Consider the following 19428-nt stretch of genomic DNA (forward strand, 5'->3'; position numbering starts at 1 on the left):
GTTATTGTTTATAATATTAATATCATCATTATTTCATTATTATTATATTATTATTGCTATTAATTAATTGTTGCTATAATTAGAAAATTGATAAAATACAAAAATTTGTTTTGTTTATATATAAAAGGGACAGAAAAAAAATAAATGTTTTCATCAATTATTAAATGTATTATCCTTATTTTTATACATTTTGATACATTATTTTGAAGTAAATTATAAATATCATTCACTTAGTTTAAACTATCTTCTTGAAAAAATATTAAAATTTTTTTAAAATACTAATCTAATAATTTCCATAATGTTTCAATCTATATAAAAAGGCAGTATTTGATTTGTTGGAAATTGCTAAATAACCACTACTTGGTGAAAAATCAATAGCTTGAGGCATTGATATGTTTGTTTGAAATGTAGGAAAATTTGAAAAAACAGTAAATGATGGTAAATGCATCATTCTGAATGCATTATGTTTTTTATCTGAAGCTATTGCTAAAATTTCAGAATAAGAATTAAATTTCAAATTAGTAATCGATGTTACAAAATTGAGAACAATTTTCAAAGGAACAGGATTTTGATTTTGTAATACTGTCTTGCTATTATACACATTAACTACACCTTCTTTACTACCTGTTGCTAAAAATTGACCATTTGGGGACATCGCAATAGAGGCACAGGATAAACATCCATCATCTATAGCTCGATGAATGCATATCCGATTATTTACATCCCAAATATACATTTCATTGCTGTCTTTAATTGTTCAAAAAATAAATAAATAAATGATTGTTAAAGAATATACAAAATTGGATAAAAGATTATAAACAAAGAAAACTTACCACCATGTGTAATAAGCATATTATTATCTGGAGTAAAGGCTAATGCTCTACATCTAGCATTCATTTTCAAAGTACTGATAAGTTCTTTAGAAGAAGTTGTTAATAAGAAAATTTCACCTGATCGTCCACAAATTGCTAACAATTTTCCATCTGGGGATACTTCATATTTCTAAATAATTAATTTATCAATCTTATTTTTTATAATCAAAATCAATATAAAATTAAATAATATTTTAATTTTAAAAACCTGCATATTTGTAATCCCATGTGGTAATAGCATTTTATATGTTTTTCCACTTATCAAATTGTAGGAATGACAATGTCCATAATATTGAGAACCAATCAATACTTCTGTACCATCTCTCAAAAACTTTGCTGCACTAATAGGAAATTTCTTATATTGCACTGTATGTAATTTATTATTCTCAATACCATCTATCTATAATTACATCAAATTTTCATAAATTCTTTATTTGAATATGTATAAATACATATATAATTAAATATTTTATAATTACTTGAAAAAGAGATAAAATTCCAGATGTACCAGCAACCAGGGCTACAGTAGAAGATGGATGAAATTCAACACTTGATACAATAGGCCCTTCTATATGCGTTTGCTTATTAATTGGTGATAATGCTTTTATATCAATTATATTTTTTGATAAATTTTTTATTTTAGGTTTTTCCAAATGATTACTATGCTAAATATATATATAAAATTTATTTATTTATTTATTATATCAAATAACAAAATAATAAAAAAAAATATTAATACCTTTAATATTTCATTATCTAAGTCATCAGATTCTTTATCAGTTTTTTCAAGCTTAGCCCATTTTGGATTGCCCACAAGCTGTTTATATTTATTACATAAGAAATCTTTATATAATTTTTCTGGCACATCATCTGCTACTTTACGATTTTGTGCTTTTTCAGCATCCTGTATGCTAATGAGAAATATAAATTAATTAATAATTTAAATAATATCATTATTTATAAACAATATTTTTACTTATTACTAAATAAAATATATTTTTTATCATTAAATTTAATATACATACGAATAATAAAAATCATCTTCATCAATCCATGCTGCTGTTTTGCTGTATTCTTCACAAGTATCAGTTTGTATGCTCAAATCATTATTTAAATTATTAGATATGGAAATATTATTATTTTTAATATTCGACTTGACAGAATCATCATTGGTTGGTAAATTGTTTATTATATCACTTGGATCACCAAATACAATTCTTTCTAACCTATATATGAATAATATTATAAATTATGCGAATTATTCAAAAAATTTATTATATTATCATTGCAACCATACCTAGCCTCCTCTTTTGGATCGTATTCATTTTTGCGTTTTTTTTTTAAAGGTCTAGTATATTTTTGATTATACAATATTTTTGAAGATATGCATTTTCTTTTAAATATTTTATTTTTTATCAATTTTTCATTTTTCAATTTTTTTTGTTTCATAATGAACTGATTATTTTTATAATTTATTCAGATAATACGTTAAAATGATTAAATTTAAAAATTTTTAATGTAACTTTACCCGTATAAGATTTGATTTTTTATAATATTAAAATAATATAAATTCTATATGTAGATGTTTGCTTTTTAAAAACAGTCTTATAAATTCACAGATTTTTAATAATTATATTTCACTACAAGATTTTCATCGACAAGATTTTTATAAATCTTACCATTGAATGTCATTATACTAAATCAACAATGCATACACGTGTATATTCATGTCACTACTATGTGAACTACACTGCACATAAAATTTACTATAAATTGTTTTTTGATTTAAAACATATTTGTGGAAATACAAAAATTTAACTTTTTCAAAAATTTATTTAACAATATTTCTTAAATAATATTCTTAAATGATTTTTTCGTTTCCTCTTAAATAATACATATATTTATGTAAATAAATAATATACTGGATCCAGGATCGAGATGAATAAAACATTAACATTCTTCATTGTAAGATGATAATGAAGATTTAGAATCAATATCAGAAGATAAATGTTCTTCCATTGCAAATAGAGAAGGACATTTCGGTTGATATTGTTCTACAGCTTCTAAAAGAGTGTTTGGATATCCCGGAGAATAATATCTAAAAATTAAAAATCCAAGAATATATTATAATATAAAATGAAAAAAATGAAAATTAAAATAAAAAGGAATAAAAGAACAGAAAAGAACAGAAGATATATATATATATATATATATATATATATATATAGAGAGAGAGAGAGAGAGAGAGAATATTAAAATATATATAGAAAATGAATAGTGATTACTAAATATAAATAATTCATCCTATCTATAAATATAAATTATTTATAAATTGATACAAAAATTCAAATTTAAAACATTAATAAATTTATAAATATTTTGTATATATAAGTTTGATCAAACATTATATCAAACTATTAATAATAAATATAAGATCATTATAATTTATACTATAGCGATTATATAAATTATCAAGTTCATGTAAAATTATTGATCCATTAAAATCCAAGTTTATATTTTTCCAATGCAATCAGTTATGACAATATGGCGGTTACGCCTTATATTATGTACTTGTCCGATTTAAATTAAGACACACAATTTAAAAACAGAGTTGCAGTTATTTGCATTCATTGTTCGTATAAACGACTATTAAGAAGATTATTTTTTTTATTAATAAAAACTTGTGTTTCCAAATTTTCCTCAGCAAGTAAGTCATTAAGGGTTATGTCAAAAGCAACTAGTGTTTCTTTTTCTTTTATATAATTATATACTTTTGTTATTTTTATATACATATAATTCTTTACATTAATAATTTAATATTTTGATGAATAAAATAATTCAATTTTAAATATTAAAAAAGCAATTGTTTGAATAAAATGATATCTAAACTATTAAATATGTTATATTGAGAAATGACATAATTTAATAAAAATAAAATATAGTTTTCTCTAGCAATATCGTAGATTATTATAAATTATTATTTAATAAATGTATTTCATATTCATTAAAATAATAACAATTATTTAATGAAATTTTAAGAATATAAAGTATTAATCAAATATTAATATAAAACAAAATTTTTATAATTTTCATAAATGTAAAATTATTTCTAATTCAAATAATCTTTAAAAGAAATATAAAAATTATGTACAACCTGATAATTTCTTCTGGAAAACAGCAATTTATAATTTGTATATATTCAAAAAGTGTTGAACCAGGATCAGTCTGGATTTCTTGTACTTTCTTTAAACCACCAGATGTGACAAATAATCTTCTTGCTCTGGCATCATGAGGCAAAATCTATATATTAAAATAATAAATGTTTTGATTATTCCTTATTATTGATTATTTTCTTATGTTAATATTTTATTAGCTATATATATAAATAATCAGTAGGAAAAACATTATTAGTTATTAATTTGATATGAATTTATATTATTAATATTATATAATTTATATGATTAATATGAATCTAAAAAATAAATAAAATTTTTGAATCTTAATCTACACACTGTTTAAATGCAATTATCTAAAATAAATTTAATTTAATTTTACAATAAATTCAAATTATTAAAAATATTTTTTTTTTGATATATTATATATATATTATATTATATTATGTTTTTAATTTTGTAAAAAATTTAATAAAAGAGACAAAAAATATTAAAATTAATTATAAAATATTTGAAATCTTAAAATTATTCTTTATATTCAATTCAATATTTAATTCAAGTTGTGTTTTAATTTATCTGTAATTTTTAATATCTATATTATAAAGAGTACAAATTATGAGATTAAAGCATATAACAAATAAAAATTCTTTTTACGTAAAATATCACATGCGTTTTATGTATATGCTTAAGCAATTTATTTAATAAGTAAGAAATACTACGATTTTTATTATTATTTCGTTTTTAAACATCGCTCGCAATATATTATAATGAAAATCAAAATTGTCCACATTTTCCATTTTTGTTATCATTAAAAATATGATTTTAAAATACAAAATTCCAGAATAAAATTATGAAATAATATGTCTATCACAAACTTTAATAAATTTTTTGTCATTATAAATAGTATTATTGTATATAATACAATATGAATTATTAAATTTTTTCAGCTTCACTATGGTACCAAAAATCGACCGCTAAAAGGAAACGGAAGAAAATTTAAGAGCATTTTTTTCATAATTATTTTCAAGTTTTTAATCTTAAACAATTTATCTTTTTTATTATAAAATATAAATTTTTTAATAAAATTTAACAATCTTAAATAATTTATGTATATTGGAAAAAAAAATTCTTGGAATTTTTGAAAAAAAATTTAAAATATCAATTAATAAATATTCTAAATACCACAATTCTAATAAAATAATTGAAAAAAAAATTTAATGAAATAACAAAAATAAAAATTAAAATTGAATTGCAAGATTTAAAGTATTGCAATTAAAAGATAACAAAATAAGACAAATGCCTTAAAGTTTAAACATTCAACTGATAAAAGATGATATCATTGTATACAAAAACTAAATTACATCATATATTAAATGATGCTGTTCATAAGATTTCTAGCAAATATTTCAGACATGATTAACATAAAAGTCTGTCATTTATAAGAATTTAACTTGTTCTAAAATTGTGCAGTGTAATCACACAAATATTACAAGCTACATGAAAAGTATTCTTTATATAATTTCTACAGTTGAAAATTTTGAAATATATGTTATATATTGTATATTATTGGTATAAAGACATTAAGTAAAACGGTGAAAAATTAACTATAGACATGATAAACAATCAACATTGTGTTATTCTTAATTCCGGAGAGACCAACAGCTATCATCAGCCGGTCTCTGCAAAACCATCTGTTGTTTCTGTATCAAGTATTGATTCTGATGTGAGTGACAGAAGAGATGTACGTGAAGAACTTTATGCTGGAATTTTTAGAAGACATAGAAAGACCATACTTGTATTAGGCAGTTTTCTCAAAATGTTAAGGGTGAATAGAAACATGAACAATTATGCTAGTATTAAACCTAATGATGACAATGATGAATAAAGGAATGATTTTATTGCATGAATGAAGTAGAAGATCAAGTCTAATTTTTTATAATAAAATTAGTTAAAATAAGTTATTGTTATTGCTTTGTAAAAAAAAAGAGAGAAAAAAGAACTAAATTTAATTAATATAAAAATAAAATTAATATAATTTAATTTTTTAAATATACATTTTTGTACTTTTTTCTTAAAAAGAAGCTTATCTTACATAAAATTCTATCTTGGCAAATATTTATCTTTTAATTACATCCAACTATCATATATTATGGATTTATTTACCATGATAACTATATAGATCATAAATTTGTACTTATTAACATCATTTTATGTATGTTTTGTAATAAGAACATATGAATTTATCTATGTTTCGTTCATAACATTATTAATTGATAAAGAATATTTAAGAATCATTTATATCAATAAATTTATATGTAACTTTTAGATATAAAAATTATAGCACAAATTATTATTTATCATATTTTTTACAAAGCAAGACATAATTAAAGTATAAATATCATTTGATATAATTTATTTTATTTTTATATTTTGCTTTTTATAATAAAAATTAAATTTTATTTTATGTTACAAAATAAATTATTTTAGTATTTACATATTGTTAAAGTAAAAAACTAATTTTTCAAATCATTTTGAAATATTATTTATACAATTATCGTAGAATAATATAATTTTGTTTTTTTTTTTCTCATTTTTCAGAGATACTTGGATAAATTGCATGTTCTAAACCGAGTATATGCCTTAATTGCTTTACAATTTGAAATTATTATACAACAAAAATTTTGGTGAAATGAAATTTTAATTATTGTAATATATTTGTTTATAAAAATTTTGAGTTAGTTTGAATAAATGCTTTTAAGAATTTATGAAGAATTTCGAATTTATGAAGCTTTATGAAAATCTCATTTTTTGGATTTATTTGTAATTGTTTGTTTTATTTGCATTCATTGTTTGTTTTTTTTTTCAATTTTTATTACAAAATTTTTTTTAAAATGTTTCAATAAAAATGAAAAAAAATTACAATAGTAAAAAATTAGCAAAATACCTATAACAAAGTGAAAGTAACTATTACTGCCAATCACATATATAATACATTTCTTTACTTTATATCTATATAAAAAAGCTAAATAATCCAATTCGATTTAAATATGATCAACTTTTTTGAAATGCAAATTTAATTTTGTTATTTATATCTATAACTTTTATATTACTGATCTCTTTATATGAAATACTGCCATTATATAGAAATATATGATATAATAAAAATATAAATGCAAATACGATAGTTTAAAAAAAAATATGTTTGAATATTTAAAATTGCGATTAAATATATGTATATAAGGAGCATCTAATAATTCGATTTTTATATTTTAGTTAAACTATTTATTATCTTAAGACTGAGAAATGTGCTTTTTCAGAATATACTATCTGCTATAATATTGATAGATAAGTATTAAAAATAAAAATAAATAAAATGATCTTTGTAATTATCAATTTTTTCACTTCAATCAAATATCAGACAAATGCAATGACATTTATCATATCGATATTATTATCCTTTTCATAAAAGGATTGACATTTTATAGTATGTTATGATTAAAATTAAATAAGTATTTAAATTAAAATAAATATGCAATTTTGAAATGTATAAAATACATAAAAATTATGAAAATATGAAAAATTCAATTATATCAATCCAGAATAATGTTATAAAATGAAAATTTTATTATTAAATAATTTATATATGACAAAAATATAGCATTATATCTGTTTAATTAATTTTCCAATAATTTCAAATAACTTGATAATGATTCACACACATACACACACACACACATTATTTATTATGTAATCATATTGTTGGATAAAATTACGATTAAATTATTGTGCAATAATAAATTTTACTATTTAGTTAAATTTGTTATTGATTTATATAATTTATCTCATTATATGCATGTAATAAATAATAAATTATAATAAACACTTTATTTTATTTAAAAATTTAAGAAATATATCAATTACTGTAATATTTTATTTCAATTTATAAGTATTATGTACAACTTATAAAGAATATGTATAAAGTAAACAGTTACATATAAAACAAGATGTTAATTGTATTTCTTACCTTACTAAATTGCCCAAGTACATATTTTAGAATATTAGGTGGCGCATCATATAATAAAGCTTCCAAAGCTTCAATATACATACATTTTTGTAGTATTTGTTTCAGTGCTATATTACATTTTGCTTTAAGATCTTCTGAACTATTTGGATTATTGTGAAGCTGAAAATAAATTGTAAAATTAATGATGACCAATTAATAACAATGTAATATAAAAATACATTTTCAATATACTTCTAATAGTTTTGGAAGAATATTTGCAGCTGCCACTGCCTTTGCATGTTCTGATGTATGTTTTCCAATTTGACCAATTGCCCATACAGTAACCGCAAGTGTGTGATCATCATTTTCTTCATGCAATATTGTAGATAAATGAACAATTCCCTATAATAAATATTCGTTTTTTTTTATTTTTTATTTTTTTAATATCATAACAATATCATACTTTAGATCCTATAACTGCAATAGCTAACTGATCTGAATGTCCTGCAATATATCCAATTGCCATTATTGCTGGTAATCTAACTGTTAATTTTGAAGTGCTAAATAATTCGACAAGTGCACCAATACCACCAATATTCACAATAAGTTGGGCCATCTAAAAGAAAATGTAATTATAATGGAATAATATATTGTAAATATATTAAAATATAATTTTTTTACTTCTAATGTATGTTTACAAATTTCTCTGGTTAACATTGCAGCAGCTTTAACAACACATTCATCAGGATGTGCCATATGTACAAGAACATCAGGAAAAATTTCAGCTTCAATAATAGATTCTGCCAGATGTGCAGAATGTTTTGCTATACTACTTAATGCCAAAAGAACTTGACGCTGTATATTATTAATAAGTAAAATATTATGTTATAAAATCATTCTCTCTATATGGGGTACCTTATATCACCTTTAACTTAGTATCAGGATTAGATAGTGCCTTTGCAAGAAAAGGAATGGCTCCTGCATCAACAACATTTTCTGCAAGATCAGTAGAATGTTTGCTTATATCAAATAAAACAGATGCAGTAATTTGTTTTATACATAATTCAGGTTCTTGCAAGGACAAAACCAAAAGTGGTACAGCTCCTATAAATAGATAATTTATATAGAAGAATGTAATTAATTTATGCGATGTTATATAAATACCTGCATCTACTGTAGTTTGAGCTAAATTCTTATTATGTCTAGCAATATATCCCAATGCCCAAGCAGCAGCTTCTTTAACTCCAGAATCAAAATCTTCCAAACAAATTATTATAGTCTCCAATCCATTATTTTGAATCACCATAGATGCAAATTCAGAGGAATGTCTAGCAATTGCACGTAAAACAAATAGGGCTGCTTTTTTATAAAATTTCTATAACAAATATGTTTCAATGTTTTCATAATTTATTTATTACGTTTTAAAATATAGTAAAATCTAGATCTAGTAAATATAGTAAAATATAGTAAAAAAAAGAAATATAGTTTTCTACAACTAAAATGCTTACATTCATACATTTTGTTTAGCAATATTCTTCAATAATTGAGGTAAAATATCCATTCTTACAATAGTTTGTGCTAATTTATGATTGTTATTTGCAATTTTTCCTAATGCAACAGCTGCCATATGCTGAATAGATGGTACAAGATCTGTTAGTAAAGGGCATAAAAGATCCAAAACACCAGCAGCTTCTAAACATTCTATAGTGTTCGGTTTTGAAGCAAAATCAGCAATGGACTGAACAAACAATAGACGAGCCTTTTGATATTGATCAAAAACTATAAACATAAAAGAATTATCAATATATATAGACATAAGAATTATTATAATAAATTATTAATACAAATATAAAAAAGATATAAAAAATGTTTTATTCTATTTTATTTTTATATTAAAAAACTGTTAAATTAAATTAATTTAAAAATTATACCTTGTAAAATTGAACGTGCCGTCATTTTCGTTTATAATAAATTTGTAAATATACATATGCAATGTAATATGTTTTTATTTCATTTAACTATCATATGTTTAAAAACGAAAAACTACCGCTCCTTGCATACTATGCACTATAGTGACTTGGTAAAACAACAAATATTTGATCGAATAGAATATATGTTCATGAATTATCAAAACTCATAATTATTGAACAGAATTTAATAATAAAAAGATATAACAATAAACAAGATATAAAACAATTTTTTTTGCATAATAGTTATTATAATTAAAAGATGACTGAAGATTTATTATCTAAAGAAAAAGGATTTCATCAATTAAATAAAGAACTTGAACAGAAGGCATATAATTTAATGACAAAAATAAATTGTGTTGTTAACACTTATAATAATGGATATTCAATTTCTAATTCGAAAAAACATCAAATAAATGTGTCTGAAGAAAAAACAAATTCAAATAATATAACAACGCAAAATGAATATAATTTTCAGGTTCCGGTTAAACGAAATTCATCGTTACCACATATTTTCAGTCAATTTTCAACTTCAAAGTTGTAAGTATGAAAGAAGAGTAATAATTTATTTTTAATAAATATAATTTTAATATATATAAAATTAAAAAATTATATATTAATTTTAACTTAATATATTAAAATTATTATATTAATTTAATATAATATAATAATTATTTATATTAAAATTATATATTAATATATTAAATTTAATTTTGAGAAAAAGTCAATATTAAAATATTGAATTTATATTTATATATAATTTTTATTATTTTATTATATTATATTTTAATTTTTTTTATATTTTATGCATACTAGAAAATTAGAATTACAGAAGGATAATGAAGATGATATTTTTAAACAAAGAAATCTAGCAAATAAAAATGTTTTTAACTTTTTAAAAACTAAAATAGATATATTACATAATGAATTGCAAACAATGCGTATTGAATATAAAAGAAAGGTATTTAGAATTTATTTAATATTTTTTTAATTGATTTCTACACAGTTATACTATCTTTTTTTAGAGTGATATTTGTAAGAATTTAGAATGTGAAAGTAAGAAAATTGAAATTAAGTTGAAGACTGAAGTAGAATCATTAAAAGAAACAGTCACAAAATTAGAAAACACTAACAAGGAAATGCAATGTCAATCACAGGCATTACATGTAGAAAATTTAATTTTAAAAAAAGTATATAATATTAATAAAATATATAATTTTTTAAATATATCATTTTATTAATATTTTATAGCATATTTTTAACTTATGTTATGCATATTAACAGGATTTGGATAGACTTCAGAAGCAAATAAAAATAACAAATCACCAATCTAATAGTTGCATTATAAGATTAAACAGATCTTTAGAAAACAATGATAAACTTAAGAATGCACTGAAATATTCTGAAGTAGAAGAAAAGGTGCAGCTCATAAAATTATTTAATATTAATTATAATACAATTTTACAGATTTTTAGTCATAATATTATTTTTACAATTTTACAATTAATTATAATATAATTTTATAGATTTTTCTTGCTTTATTTCATAGGAATTGAAAATTCAAATTAGAGATTTACAAGAGGAAAAAAAATTAACAATTAATCATTTGCGAAAACAACTTTCAGAATTGATACAAGTGTTTAAAAAACAAATGTTAGTTGTAGATAACTTAAAGAAGCAAAATGTATGTATATATTTTATATCTTTTATATAAAATTACATATATAAGTTTATGTATGTTTATGTATTTAATTTATATCTTATAATCTATATATGTATATATATACATATATATATAAATATACACATATATATACATATATATGTATGTGTATATGCATGTAAATACTCAATGCACGCAAGGCATGCTTACTGGCAGTTGGACAACTAAAATTAGCAAAAGAAGATTTTTCAAGATTATTGGATCAGAAACCTGAAAATTTATAATATATATTATATATAAAACATTTATTAAATGTATGTTATTACTGCAATACATTGCAAAAGATGGAATAATTTCATTTCATAGCCATACATTTTATACAATTTTATATTACATGATATTATATATCCTTAATAATATTTTTTACGAAAAATCTGTGTTTTTCAATACATTACCTGTCATTCATTATGAAATTTGAAAATTTTATGTTTCTTGATCTTAATTTTATAATTTATTCCAATATTTTTTTTATTTGATTTATTTTATATCTAAGATGTCTTTTTCAGCATATATTTTTAATGTTTAATAAATAATTTATATTTGAAAAATATATATATATGTAAATGAATTTATTACAAGAAATGTTAGAACAAAATATTCTAAATAAGTATTCATTATGTAAATCATGTTTAAGAAATTGTATTGGTACTTTCATTTTAAAATATTACGTATTGTTCATTTTATAAAAAAGATATGCAATTTTCATTATAACTTAATTGAATTAATCTTCATTTAAAATAATTTTTAAAAATATTTTTCAATTTATTTACATTCTTATGTCTTATTTTATGAATAAAAAATTTGATTGAAAATGACAAATCTTAGTATGTATAAAAATTCATTTAATTTATCTTTAAATTTAATTTTCAAATGTTTCAGAAAAAATTAATTTTTCAAAAAGCTTTTCATGAACTTTACAAATTCTTATTTTATATTTTCTTAAATAATAGATATATCTTTGTATATTTGCTACGCTTATAAAAGCAGTTTGACATATTCTAAATACTATCATTTGAAAGCAGTTAAATAATGTTAAGTGTCACAAAAAAGTGAACGAAGATAAGTATATTTATTTGCATTTGAATTATTACTGCGCAATCTAATTTTAGTGTTAAACTATTAAAATTCTTATTACATTCTCTTTAATAAAATATATTAAATTAATTGTTTTTGTTTTTCTTTTAATATGATGTTATTTTTTTTTTTCAAATATTTTATTATAACTCCCTGTTCCCTTTTTGATACTATTTCCTTTTTTTATAATTACGATAACGTTCCGTTTAAAATTCTAATTTTATAACTCTTTTACAACTCAACCTCACATACATGTATACATCAAAATCTGCTATCCTTATTAAAATTAAAAGCATTGATACATTAACAATTTTCTTATTTAAGTCATTATTTGTTTACATTTAAAATTATTCTATATCATTTTCGCATTTTATATTGCACTTTTAATTATTTTGAATTTATTATAGCTTCTAAAACATATGATTTTCAATAAAGTATGTAAATAAATCATACCATAAGATTTTGATACATTTGTCGCCGAGAGAAAATATACAGGAAATAAGTTTTTTATATGTAGATGTAATAATATACACAACGCACATTTCTGATTTGAATATTTTTAAATAAAATGTTACTTCATTATTTTTATTATAAATTAACTGTGAAAATAATTATATAGTTTTTTTATTTTTTTGAATCATAATAAAAACTTATGTAAATGTGAGAGTGTTACTCACGAAAACAACGAACTTTATATTATTAGGGCAGACTTTTTTATTCACTGGTATAAAATTTTTTCTGTTGTACACGTGATTAATAAGTAAACTTCTCTAAATGTTGCATTAAAATGTATTACTATCTATGTATTTAAATTCTTGTTTTTCATATTATATTATAATACAAATAATTAATGAAATTACATTTCTTTCTTATTTTATAATCTCATAAAATTATATTAATGCACTTTATGCTATTTGAAAGAAAAAGAAAAAAATAAAAAAAAAAAAAAAATAGTGCATGCCCAGCCTTTCATCCTCGTTCATTAATAAGTGTCTTACAATATATGTTAAATTTATTTAAAACATTTGTTTTATTTATTTCACTCTTACCACACTTAACTCTAAATTTTATTCGTTCTTTTCTCTCTCTCTCTTTTTTGATTGATTTTACGAATTTATAATTTTGAAAACATATTTTTTACTATTACTTATTAATGTAAAAGATTAGATTCGTGCATTTTTCATTTCATAATACGATAATATGATATCAAAAACCAGCAACATTTGAATTTACGTCAAAGACGGCGTAGACAGTAATACATCTAGCAGCTTGACTATGAAATGATTTTATTAACATATTATAAAAACCAGACTCTAAATGCGACCAGAGGGACAACATGGTACAAGGGCATCCATGTACAAGGAGAATGTATGAGATTCAAATTCGAGACTTAAATAAATATTGTGACAATATCTAGAAATGACATTGAATAGTCATCTTTCATTTGCATGTATTGTTGCTGCCATATCGTTGTTTTGGATCAACTTGATCATGCCAGGTAGCTATAAGTGTCCTTTTGGCCCTCTGTGCGCTCCAGATATTCTTTTTCAATTAAAATATCTATACATTTCTGAAAAAGCAGAATTATCTTATATTAAAATTATATTTATTTTATTTTGATTTATTTTTTTAAACAATCTTATTTATGTTATGTTCTATATAATATTATATTAGTCTATATGTTTATATAAGTTTATATGTTTATATGTTTATATATATATAATTATATATAATTTAATAATAATAAAATTAATAATTTAATAATAAAATTTTAAAAATAATAAAAAAAAGAAGAGATATTGATTTACCTTAATGACATGTACTCTTGGTTTGAACCTAGAGCTTAATTGATTCAATACTTCAGCTACCAATTGCTGATGTTTCAATACTTTTCTCATTTTCATAATCCTAACAATAGCTGCCTGAATTAAGAGCTTTCTATCTTCTTCTATATTTTTTTGTGTTGTTTCTTGTTCAATCTTTAATTCCGTTTTCATTGGTATATTAATATTTACTCTCAGTTTCTTGCTGTCATAAAAGTAATATATCAATATAATTTCTGGTGAAATAAATATCAAAAATAATTAGATTAAATATACTTTTTATATCCTGTAAAAAGTTCCACTGTTGACAGTGGCGTCAATTCAGCTTCGTCATCAGTAGCTGCCGTTAATAGCTTAGCTTTCAAGAGTATTTGAATAACCTATGAAAGTAATTATATCAATTAAAATCTGTTTTTTTTTACATATATTCCATTTTTAATTTTTATTATATTACCTGAAGCAAAAAATCCATTTTTATTTGTGTAGCATCATGTAATTGTTGAATCGTCCACACTGTGGATCCATTATATTGTAATAAAACAGCCATTTGAAATGTGGATGCTTGTAATGTGTATCTGCAATTAAATAATGAATTTTCATTTATAATGTAAAATATTTTTTTGGGATCTTAAATTTTATTGTTTTATAACCTATTTTTAAAACAATTTGTATGCAATTCTCCTTTAGACATATTGTACAACCAATTCAACTTTCTTCCACTATGTTGTGAACTATAGAAGGTAGTGAACCTATGTACAGATCTTTCTAGCTGTAACACAAAAATAATAATTTTAAACTATAATATTAGCTTTTAAATTAATTATTTGATATATATTGATTGATAATTGTTACCTCTGTTGGCAATGAAAATGTAAAAGACTGTTGAAATGGCCAGGAGCCAGAAGACAGGACTTGTATATTGAAATCTATATCCAATGGTTCAGCAGAATTTGTCAAATGCCTTCTAAATTGTTCATTTAAATCCTTAGATACACCAATATCCTGTGAACAGACTGCTATAATTATAATGTTATATAATTTTGATCAATATTATTAAACAGTATAAAAATAATCGCCTATAAAAATGTAAAAAAGAAAAAAAAATTGAGATATATAAAATTAATGCAAATTAACTATAAAAAGAATACCATAACATAATACAGTACAGTACCTGAAACATTCGTTGCAATTTTGAGGTGTATTCAAAACCACAAGCTTGTTTCAATTTAGAAATCATAGAAGCTTCTGCATCATCACTGGCAGACATATGTTGTACTAATCTTTTTGCCAGCATTTTACTATAAAACTTTTGAAACACATCTTTGTCTTCTATATATTTAAATACCACCATCTATGATTGATAAAAAAAAATTAATATTTTTATCAAAAATTTATTGTTATTTATAATTTTAATAATTTTTTACTCACAACTTGATTCAGTGTATCTTCAAGTTCAGCTTCTTCAGGATTTTTACTACTTTTTTTTAATAATAGGTCACAGTATTTTGCTAATAATTCTGGTGATTTACTGCTGCTATTTGCTGCTCTAGTTACTGAATTACTGTTAATAAATCTTCCACAAGCCTTATCAAGAGCTGCCACAAAACCACTGTCATTATTAAATGCAACAAGTACTAAAGCATTATATTTCTTATGAACCTCCAGAATTGTGTTTACATAAACCTTTGGATCCTATAAAAAAATATTTATAATATAAAGTTAGATATCAAGTTATTATTAAGATATAATTATTATAAATAATAAACAAATGTACATTGGCTGCAGAATCACCACATTTATCAATAGCTCCAAGTCCTTGATTAGCTATATGACCTTCTAAAAGATTCCTTAATTCGCCAAGTCCATTTGGAATTCTTGCTACTAATTGATACATTCGGCCTAAGTCTATGTTCTTATCAGCATCCAAGAGATTTTGAAATTCAGAATGAAAAATATCTAAATGTTTCTCAATTAACACTCTCTCACATGTTTTTGCTAATTTATCATGGGTTGTTTGATGCAAATATACTTGAACTCGTTTTTGTTCTTCTAATAATCTTTGTTCTGCCTATAATAAACAGGTATTTATTAAAAATATTTTTAGAAAATATATCAATGTAATAAAATTTAATTTCAAAACCTTTTTCATGTATTCTGTAACTGGATTTTGTCGGAGGAACTCAGAACTTTCACGAGTGTAAAACCTTTCTGTATCTTCAAGGAAGACATTTTCAAAAGAATTACTGTAAACAGTAAGATTCTGTCCTTTAGCACCAGGATCTTCTTCATTCATACCTAATTCTACATAACAATTGATTACGCCACTGACTAAACGTGTATTTATTGTTTCTCCATTGCGTTCTCTCTCAATTAATTTAAGTACTGCATTAGTAACCTGTTGTAAAATTTAATCTCATTTATTAATTTATTTTTTATATATTTATCTATTAAATTATATCGCTTACTTGTCTATTTAAATGCTTGAATAAATTATCTCGCCATGTAACCAAAGCTGATTGATATACTTCATAGATTCCTTTACGACCTTCTTCACATTCTCGACGTACCCAATGTCGATTTAGATATGAACATACACCATTCAATACTTTACTACTAAATTGATATTCTTCCCATTGTCTTGTATAGAACTGTAATACATCTTCATCCATCAAGTCAATTCCATGCTGTACAAAAGATATTAAATTAAAATATTAAGTACATCTTAGTATTAACTAATAATAATAAGCAAAAATAACAAAATAAAGAAATAACCTTTAATAAACTTATAAGGTAATTTCTAAGAAAGTCACGTAAACGTTTATATAACTCCAAACCAACTAACTGTGCACCTCCTTGAGAAATTTGTCCTTTCTTACTTTTGGTCGATGTTCTAGTTAATTGTTGATGAACACTTGTGCAATAATTATATACATGTCTGATGAGTTATTATATAATACAATAAGGAAGTAATAAAACAAATATAAATATAAACAATTATTATTATTTATTTATTTTCATTTTCCTTTTTCATTATTTAATTTTTAAATTATAAAGGATACGTGTACAATTCTATATATCTTGGTTTAGACATACATTGCCTGTTGTAAACTTGTTCAATACCCTCACGAAGATCTCCCCAAATTTGATCTAAGTCTATTTGTTTAAGACCTGCTGGGCCTCCTTGATGGCTCCCAGCTCCTCCTCCGCCTCTATGCCCTGACATCCTATTTTTATACGCTTGTCGAGTGAGCGTCACTGTTACTATTGTCTACTATAATTTCTGTAGAAAAGATACAAAATAAATAATTTACTATGTTTAATTAGAAATATGAGAAATGTAACATAATAACGTGAATATCAAATAATAATCAATAAAATTTTATTTTTACACATATAGAAATACAATATTAATTTCATTTAAATATTTTAAAACCTAGATGAAAATAATAATGATGATGATGATGATGATGATGATGATGATGATGATGATGATGATGATGATGATGATGATGATAGTGATAATAATAATAATAATAATAATAATAATAATAATAATAATAATAATAATAATAATAATAATAAAAATAAGAAACAACATAATGGTTGCAACAAATTTTAAAATAATCTATTACATTTAATGATTTCAATTAATGATCAGTTATTCTAAAATTTTAATGTCACAATCATTTGCTTATATATACATTTAAAGCTGTTGAAATCCTTTGTAAAACTATAAATAAAATTATGTAAAAACGTTGTGCATTAAAAAGAGCATTAAAGGAAAGTGATTGTGAATGCGATTGGATAAAGATATTTATGAAAAACAGAAAATAAAAAATGATAAAAAAAAAAGAAAAAAAAAATTCATTTGAGCATAAAAGGTTAATCGGTAATCGGAAGATCCATACCGATGTAGTTACATCAGGATGCACATCGTTAGCAGTAGCTCGAATTTTTCGTCAGGAAACTTCAGAACATCGCAAATCTTCGTGCTATAACACTACCATCCGTCATTGAAGATCCAAAAAAAGCAATTCACAGAAATAACACCATTGCAACCCATTGCCATAAGAGAAAACTTTTTCCGTTGATAGAACGAGGGAAATATTGTGAGATAGAAAGCGCGCACTCACCTGTCGACGTTCACCACCGCATAACAGGCAGAGTTGGACAAGGGAGTTCTCGTGAAAACGTGGTGGCTACTTTTAACAATCACCGATACTTTGTTCTACATACGCTTTGACAAGAAATTTACACTGCATCTGCTTGTTACTTCTGTGCTCTTTACGATGACAAGCACAGTAAAACCGCGAACCTAAAATGTTGTATCTATGTACCCAAAACTCACTACAATTCCAATCTGCTACTTTACTTCTGACAGGTTAGGCATCATTGTTACCAACGAAAGAGTTTTCTCAAATTTGCTTTGTTGCTAGTAAATAAAATATATTTTACTCTTTGAAATTATAATTAAATTTTTTCTTATTTATTTTTAATATCATTTCAAATTAATTTATATTTGAAAATTATATAAATTAAAAATCTTTAAAACAGGAATCTTGTCAATAATTAAAAAATAATAGTGCTTTCCTTTTAAGAACGTGGATATATTGATTATGAAATTAATATATAAAAATCTTAACAATAGTTATTTTTTTGCATCATACATACAATATTTCATATATATTTATATAATTAAAAATACTTACCATTATTATATTAAACATAATTTTGTTAATTATACTGATTTGGTTATTTTTATAAATATTAAAAAAAAATTACAAATATTATAT

General features: G+C 22.3%; 5 protein-coding genes across 9 annotated transcripts; 2 read left to right on the plus strand and 3 right to left on the minus strand.

Annotated features, from left to right (window-relative positions):
• Nucleotides 1-147: 147 nt before the first annotated feature.
• On the minus strand, nucleotides 148-2970 carry wcd (U3 small nucleolar RNA-associated protein 18 homolog wicked). Its single transcript, XM_003694303.4, has 7 exons — nucleotides 2170-2970; nucleotides 1898-2098; nucleotides 1612-1783; nucleotides 1352-1537; nucleotides 1081-1272; nucleotides 834-1002; nucleotides 148-747 (listed from the first exon to the last, which is right to left on the minus strand). Exons 1-7 carry the CDS (start codon nucleotides 2319-2321, stop codon nucleotides 284-286), a joined length of 1536 nt encoding a protein of 511 aa, XP_003694351.2. The 5' UTR covers nucleotides 2322-2970; the 3' UTR covers nucleotides 148-283.
• On the minus strand, nucleotides 2686-10524 carry LOC100869389 (sperm-associated antigen 6). Of its 2 annotated transcripts, none has more exons than XM_086909144.1 (10): nucleotides 9980-10524; nucleotides 9557-9827; nucleotides 9213-9423; nucleotides 8974-9152; nucleotides 8730-8903; nucleotides 8512-8664; nucleotides 8301-8450; nucleotides 8070-8228; nucleotides 4027-4172; nucleotides 2686-2970 (listed from the first exon to the last, which is right to left on the minus strand). In XM_086909144.1, exons 2-10 carry the CDS (start codon nucleotides 9560-9562, stop codon nucleotides 2823-2825), a joined length of 1326 nt encoding a protein of 441 aa, XP_086765270.1. In that variant the 5' UTR covers nucleotides 9563-9827; nucleotides 9980-10524; the 3' UTR covers nucleotides 2686-2822. The 2 variants fall into 2 exon arrangements, with proteins under 2 accessions (XP_086765270.1, XP_086765269.1); XM_086909143.1 differs by having other exon boundaries at nucleotides 9565-9827; nucleotides 9980-10145.
• On the plus strand, nucleotides 3380-6810 carry LOC100864721 (uncharacterized). Its single transcript, XM_003694827.4, has 3 exons — nucleotides 3380-3579; nucleotides 4993-5870; nucleotides 6644-6810. The coding sequence occupies exons 2-3, from the start codon at nucleotides 5658-5660 to the stop codon at nucleotides 6731-6733; spliced, it is 303 nt and encodes a 100-aa protein (XP_003694875.1). The 5' UTR covers nucleotides 3380-3579; nucleotides 4993-5657; the 3' UTR covers nucleotides 6734-6810.
• On the plus strand, nucleotides 10069-12111 carry LOC100869269 (uncharacterized). Of its 2 annotated transcripts, XM_086909147.1 has the most exons (6): nucleotides 10069-10555; nucleotides 10832-10976; nucleotides 11041-11205; nucleotides 11300-11434; nucleotides 11565-11699; nucleotides 11879-12111. In XM_086909147.1, exons 1-6 carry the CDS (start codon nucleotides 10278-10280, stop codon nucleotides 11960-11962), a joined length of 942 nt encoding a protein of 313 aa, XP_086765273.1. In that variant the 5' UTR covers nucleotides 10069-10277; the 3' UTR covers nucleotides 11963-12111. The 2 variants fall into 2 exon arrangements, with proteins under 2 accessions (XP_086765273.1, XP_086765274.1); XM_086909148.1 differs by lacking the exon at nucleotides 11041-11205 and having other exon boundaries at nucleotides 10104-10555.
• Cul1 (cullin 1) lies at nucleotides 11436-19037 on the minus strand. Of its 3 annotated transcripts, none has more exons than XM_012488170.3 (15): nucleotides 18769-19037; nucleotides 18544-18635; nucleotides 17695-17915; nucleotides 17408-17570; nucleotides 17101-17319; nucleotides 16776-17030; nucleotides 16410-16703; nucleotides 16064-16327; nucleotides 15807-15986; nucleotides 15488-15637; nucleotides 15286-15404; nucleotides 15090-15210; nucleotides 14912-15015; nucleotides 14621-14840; nucleotides 11436-14382 (listed from the first exon to the last, which is right to left on the minus strand). In XM_012488170.3, exons 3-15 carry the CDS (start codon nucleotides 17856-17858, stop codon nucleotides 14302-14304), a joined length of 2334 nt encoding a protein of 777 aa, XP_012343624.1. In that variant the 5' UTR covers nucleotides 17859-17915; nucleotides 18544-18635; nucleotides 18769-19037; the 3' UTR covers nucleotides 11436-14301. The 3 variants fall into 3 exon arrangements, with proteins under 3 accessions (XP_012343624.1, XP_086765266.1, XP_012343625.1); XM_086909140.1 differs by having other exon boundaries at nucleotides 18544-18627; nucleotides 18769-19014; XM_012488171.3 differs by lacking the exon at nucleotides 18544-18635 and having other exon boundaries at nucleotides 18769-19029.
• Nucleotides 19038-19428: the final 391 nt, after the last annotated feature.

This window comes from Apis florea, unplaced genomic scaffold, assembly GCF_048593485.1.
Source record: "Apis florea isolate Af1SG1 unplaced genomic scaffold, ASM4859348v1 contig_3081_pilon, whole genome shotgun sequence".
Taxonomy (NCBI): Eukaryota; Metazoa; Arthropoda; class Insecta; order Hymenoptera; family Apidae; genus Apis; species Apis florea.

Coding starts and splice junctions, on each gene's coding strand:
- LOC100869389 (XM_086909143.1), bottom strand. CDS start 10,004: ATGACGGCACGTTCAATTTTACAAG. Junction 9,828..9,979: donor GGCACGTTCAATTTTACAAG/GTATAATTTTTA, acceptor TTATGTTTATAG/TTTTTGATCAATATCAAAAG. Junction 9,424..9,564: donor AGAATATTGCTAAACAAAAT/GTATGAATGTAA, acceptor TATTTGTTATAG/AAATTTTATAAAAAAGCAGC.
- Cul1 (XM_012488170.3), bottom strand. CDS start 17,858: ATGTCAGGGCATAGAGGCGGAGGAGGAGCTGGGAGCCATCAAGGAGGC. Junction 17,031..17,100: donor TCAAGCATTTAAATAGACAA/GTAAGCGATATA, acceptor ATTTTACAACAG/GTTACTAATGCAGTACTTAA. Junction 16,328..16,409: donor GTGGTGATTCTGCAGCCAAT/GTACATTTGTTT, acceptor ATTTTTTTATAG/GATCCAAAGGTTTATGTAAA.
- LOC100864721 (XM_003694827.4), top strand. CDS start 5,658: ATGATAAACAATCAACATTGTGTTATTCTTAATTCCGGAGAGACCAAC. Junction 5,871..6,643: donor GTTTTCTCAAAATGTTAAGG/GTGAATAGAAAC, acceptor CTCATTTTTCAG/AGATACTTGGATAAATTGCA.
- LOC100869269 (XM_086909147.1), top strand. CDS start 10,278: ATGACTGAAGATTTATTATCTAAAGAAAAAGGATTTCATCAATTAAAT. Junction 10,556..10,831: donor CAATTTTCAACTTCAAAGTT/GTAAGTATGAAA, acceptor TATGCATACTAG/AAAATTAGAATTACAGAAGG. Junction 11,206..11,299: donor AAAATTTAATTTTAAAAAAA/GTATATAATATT, acceptor GCATATTAACAG/GATTTGGATAGACTTCAGAA.
- wcd (XM_003694303.4), bottom strand. CDS start 2,321: ATGAAACAAAAAAAATTGAAAAATGAAAAATTGATAAAAAATAAAATA. Junction 1,784..1,897: donor GAAGATGATTTTTATTATTC/GTATGTATATTA, acceptor ATTTCTCATTAG/CATACAGGATGCTGAAAAAG. Junction 1,003..1,080: donor ATGGGATTACAAATATGCAG/GTTTTTAAAATT, acceptor TTAATTATTTAG/AAATATGAAGTATCCCCAGA.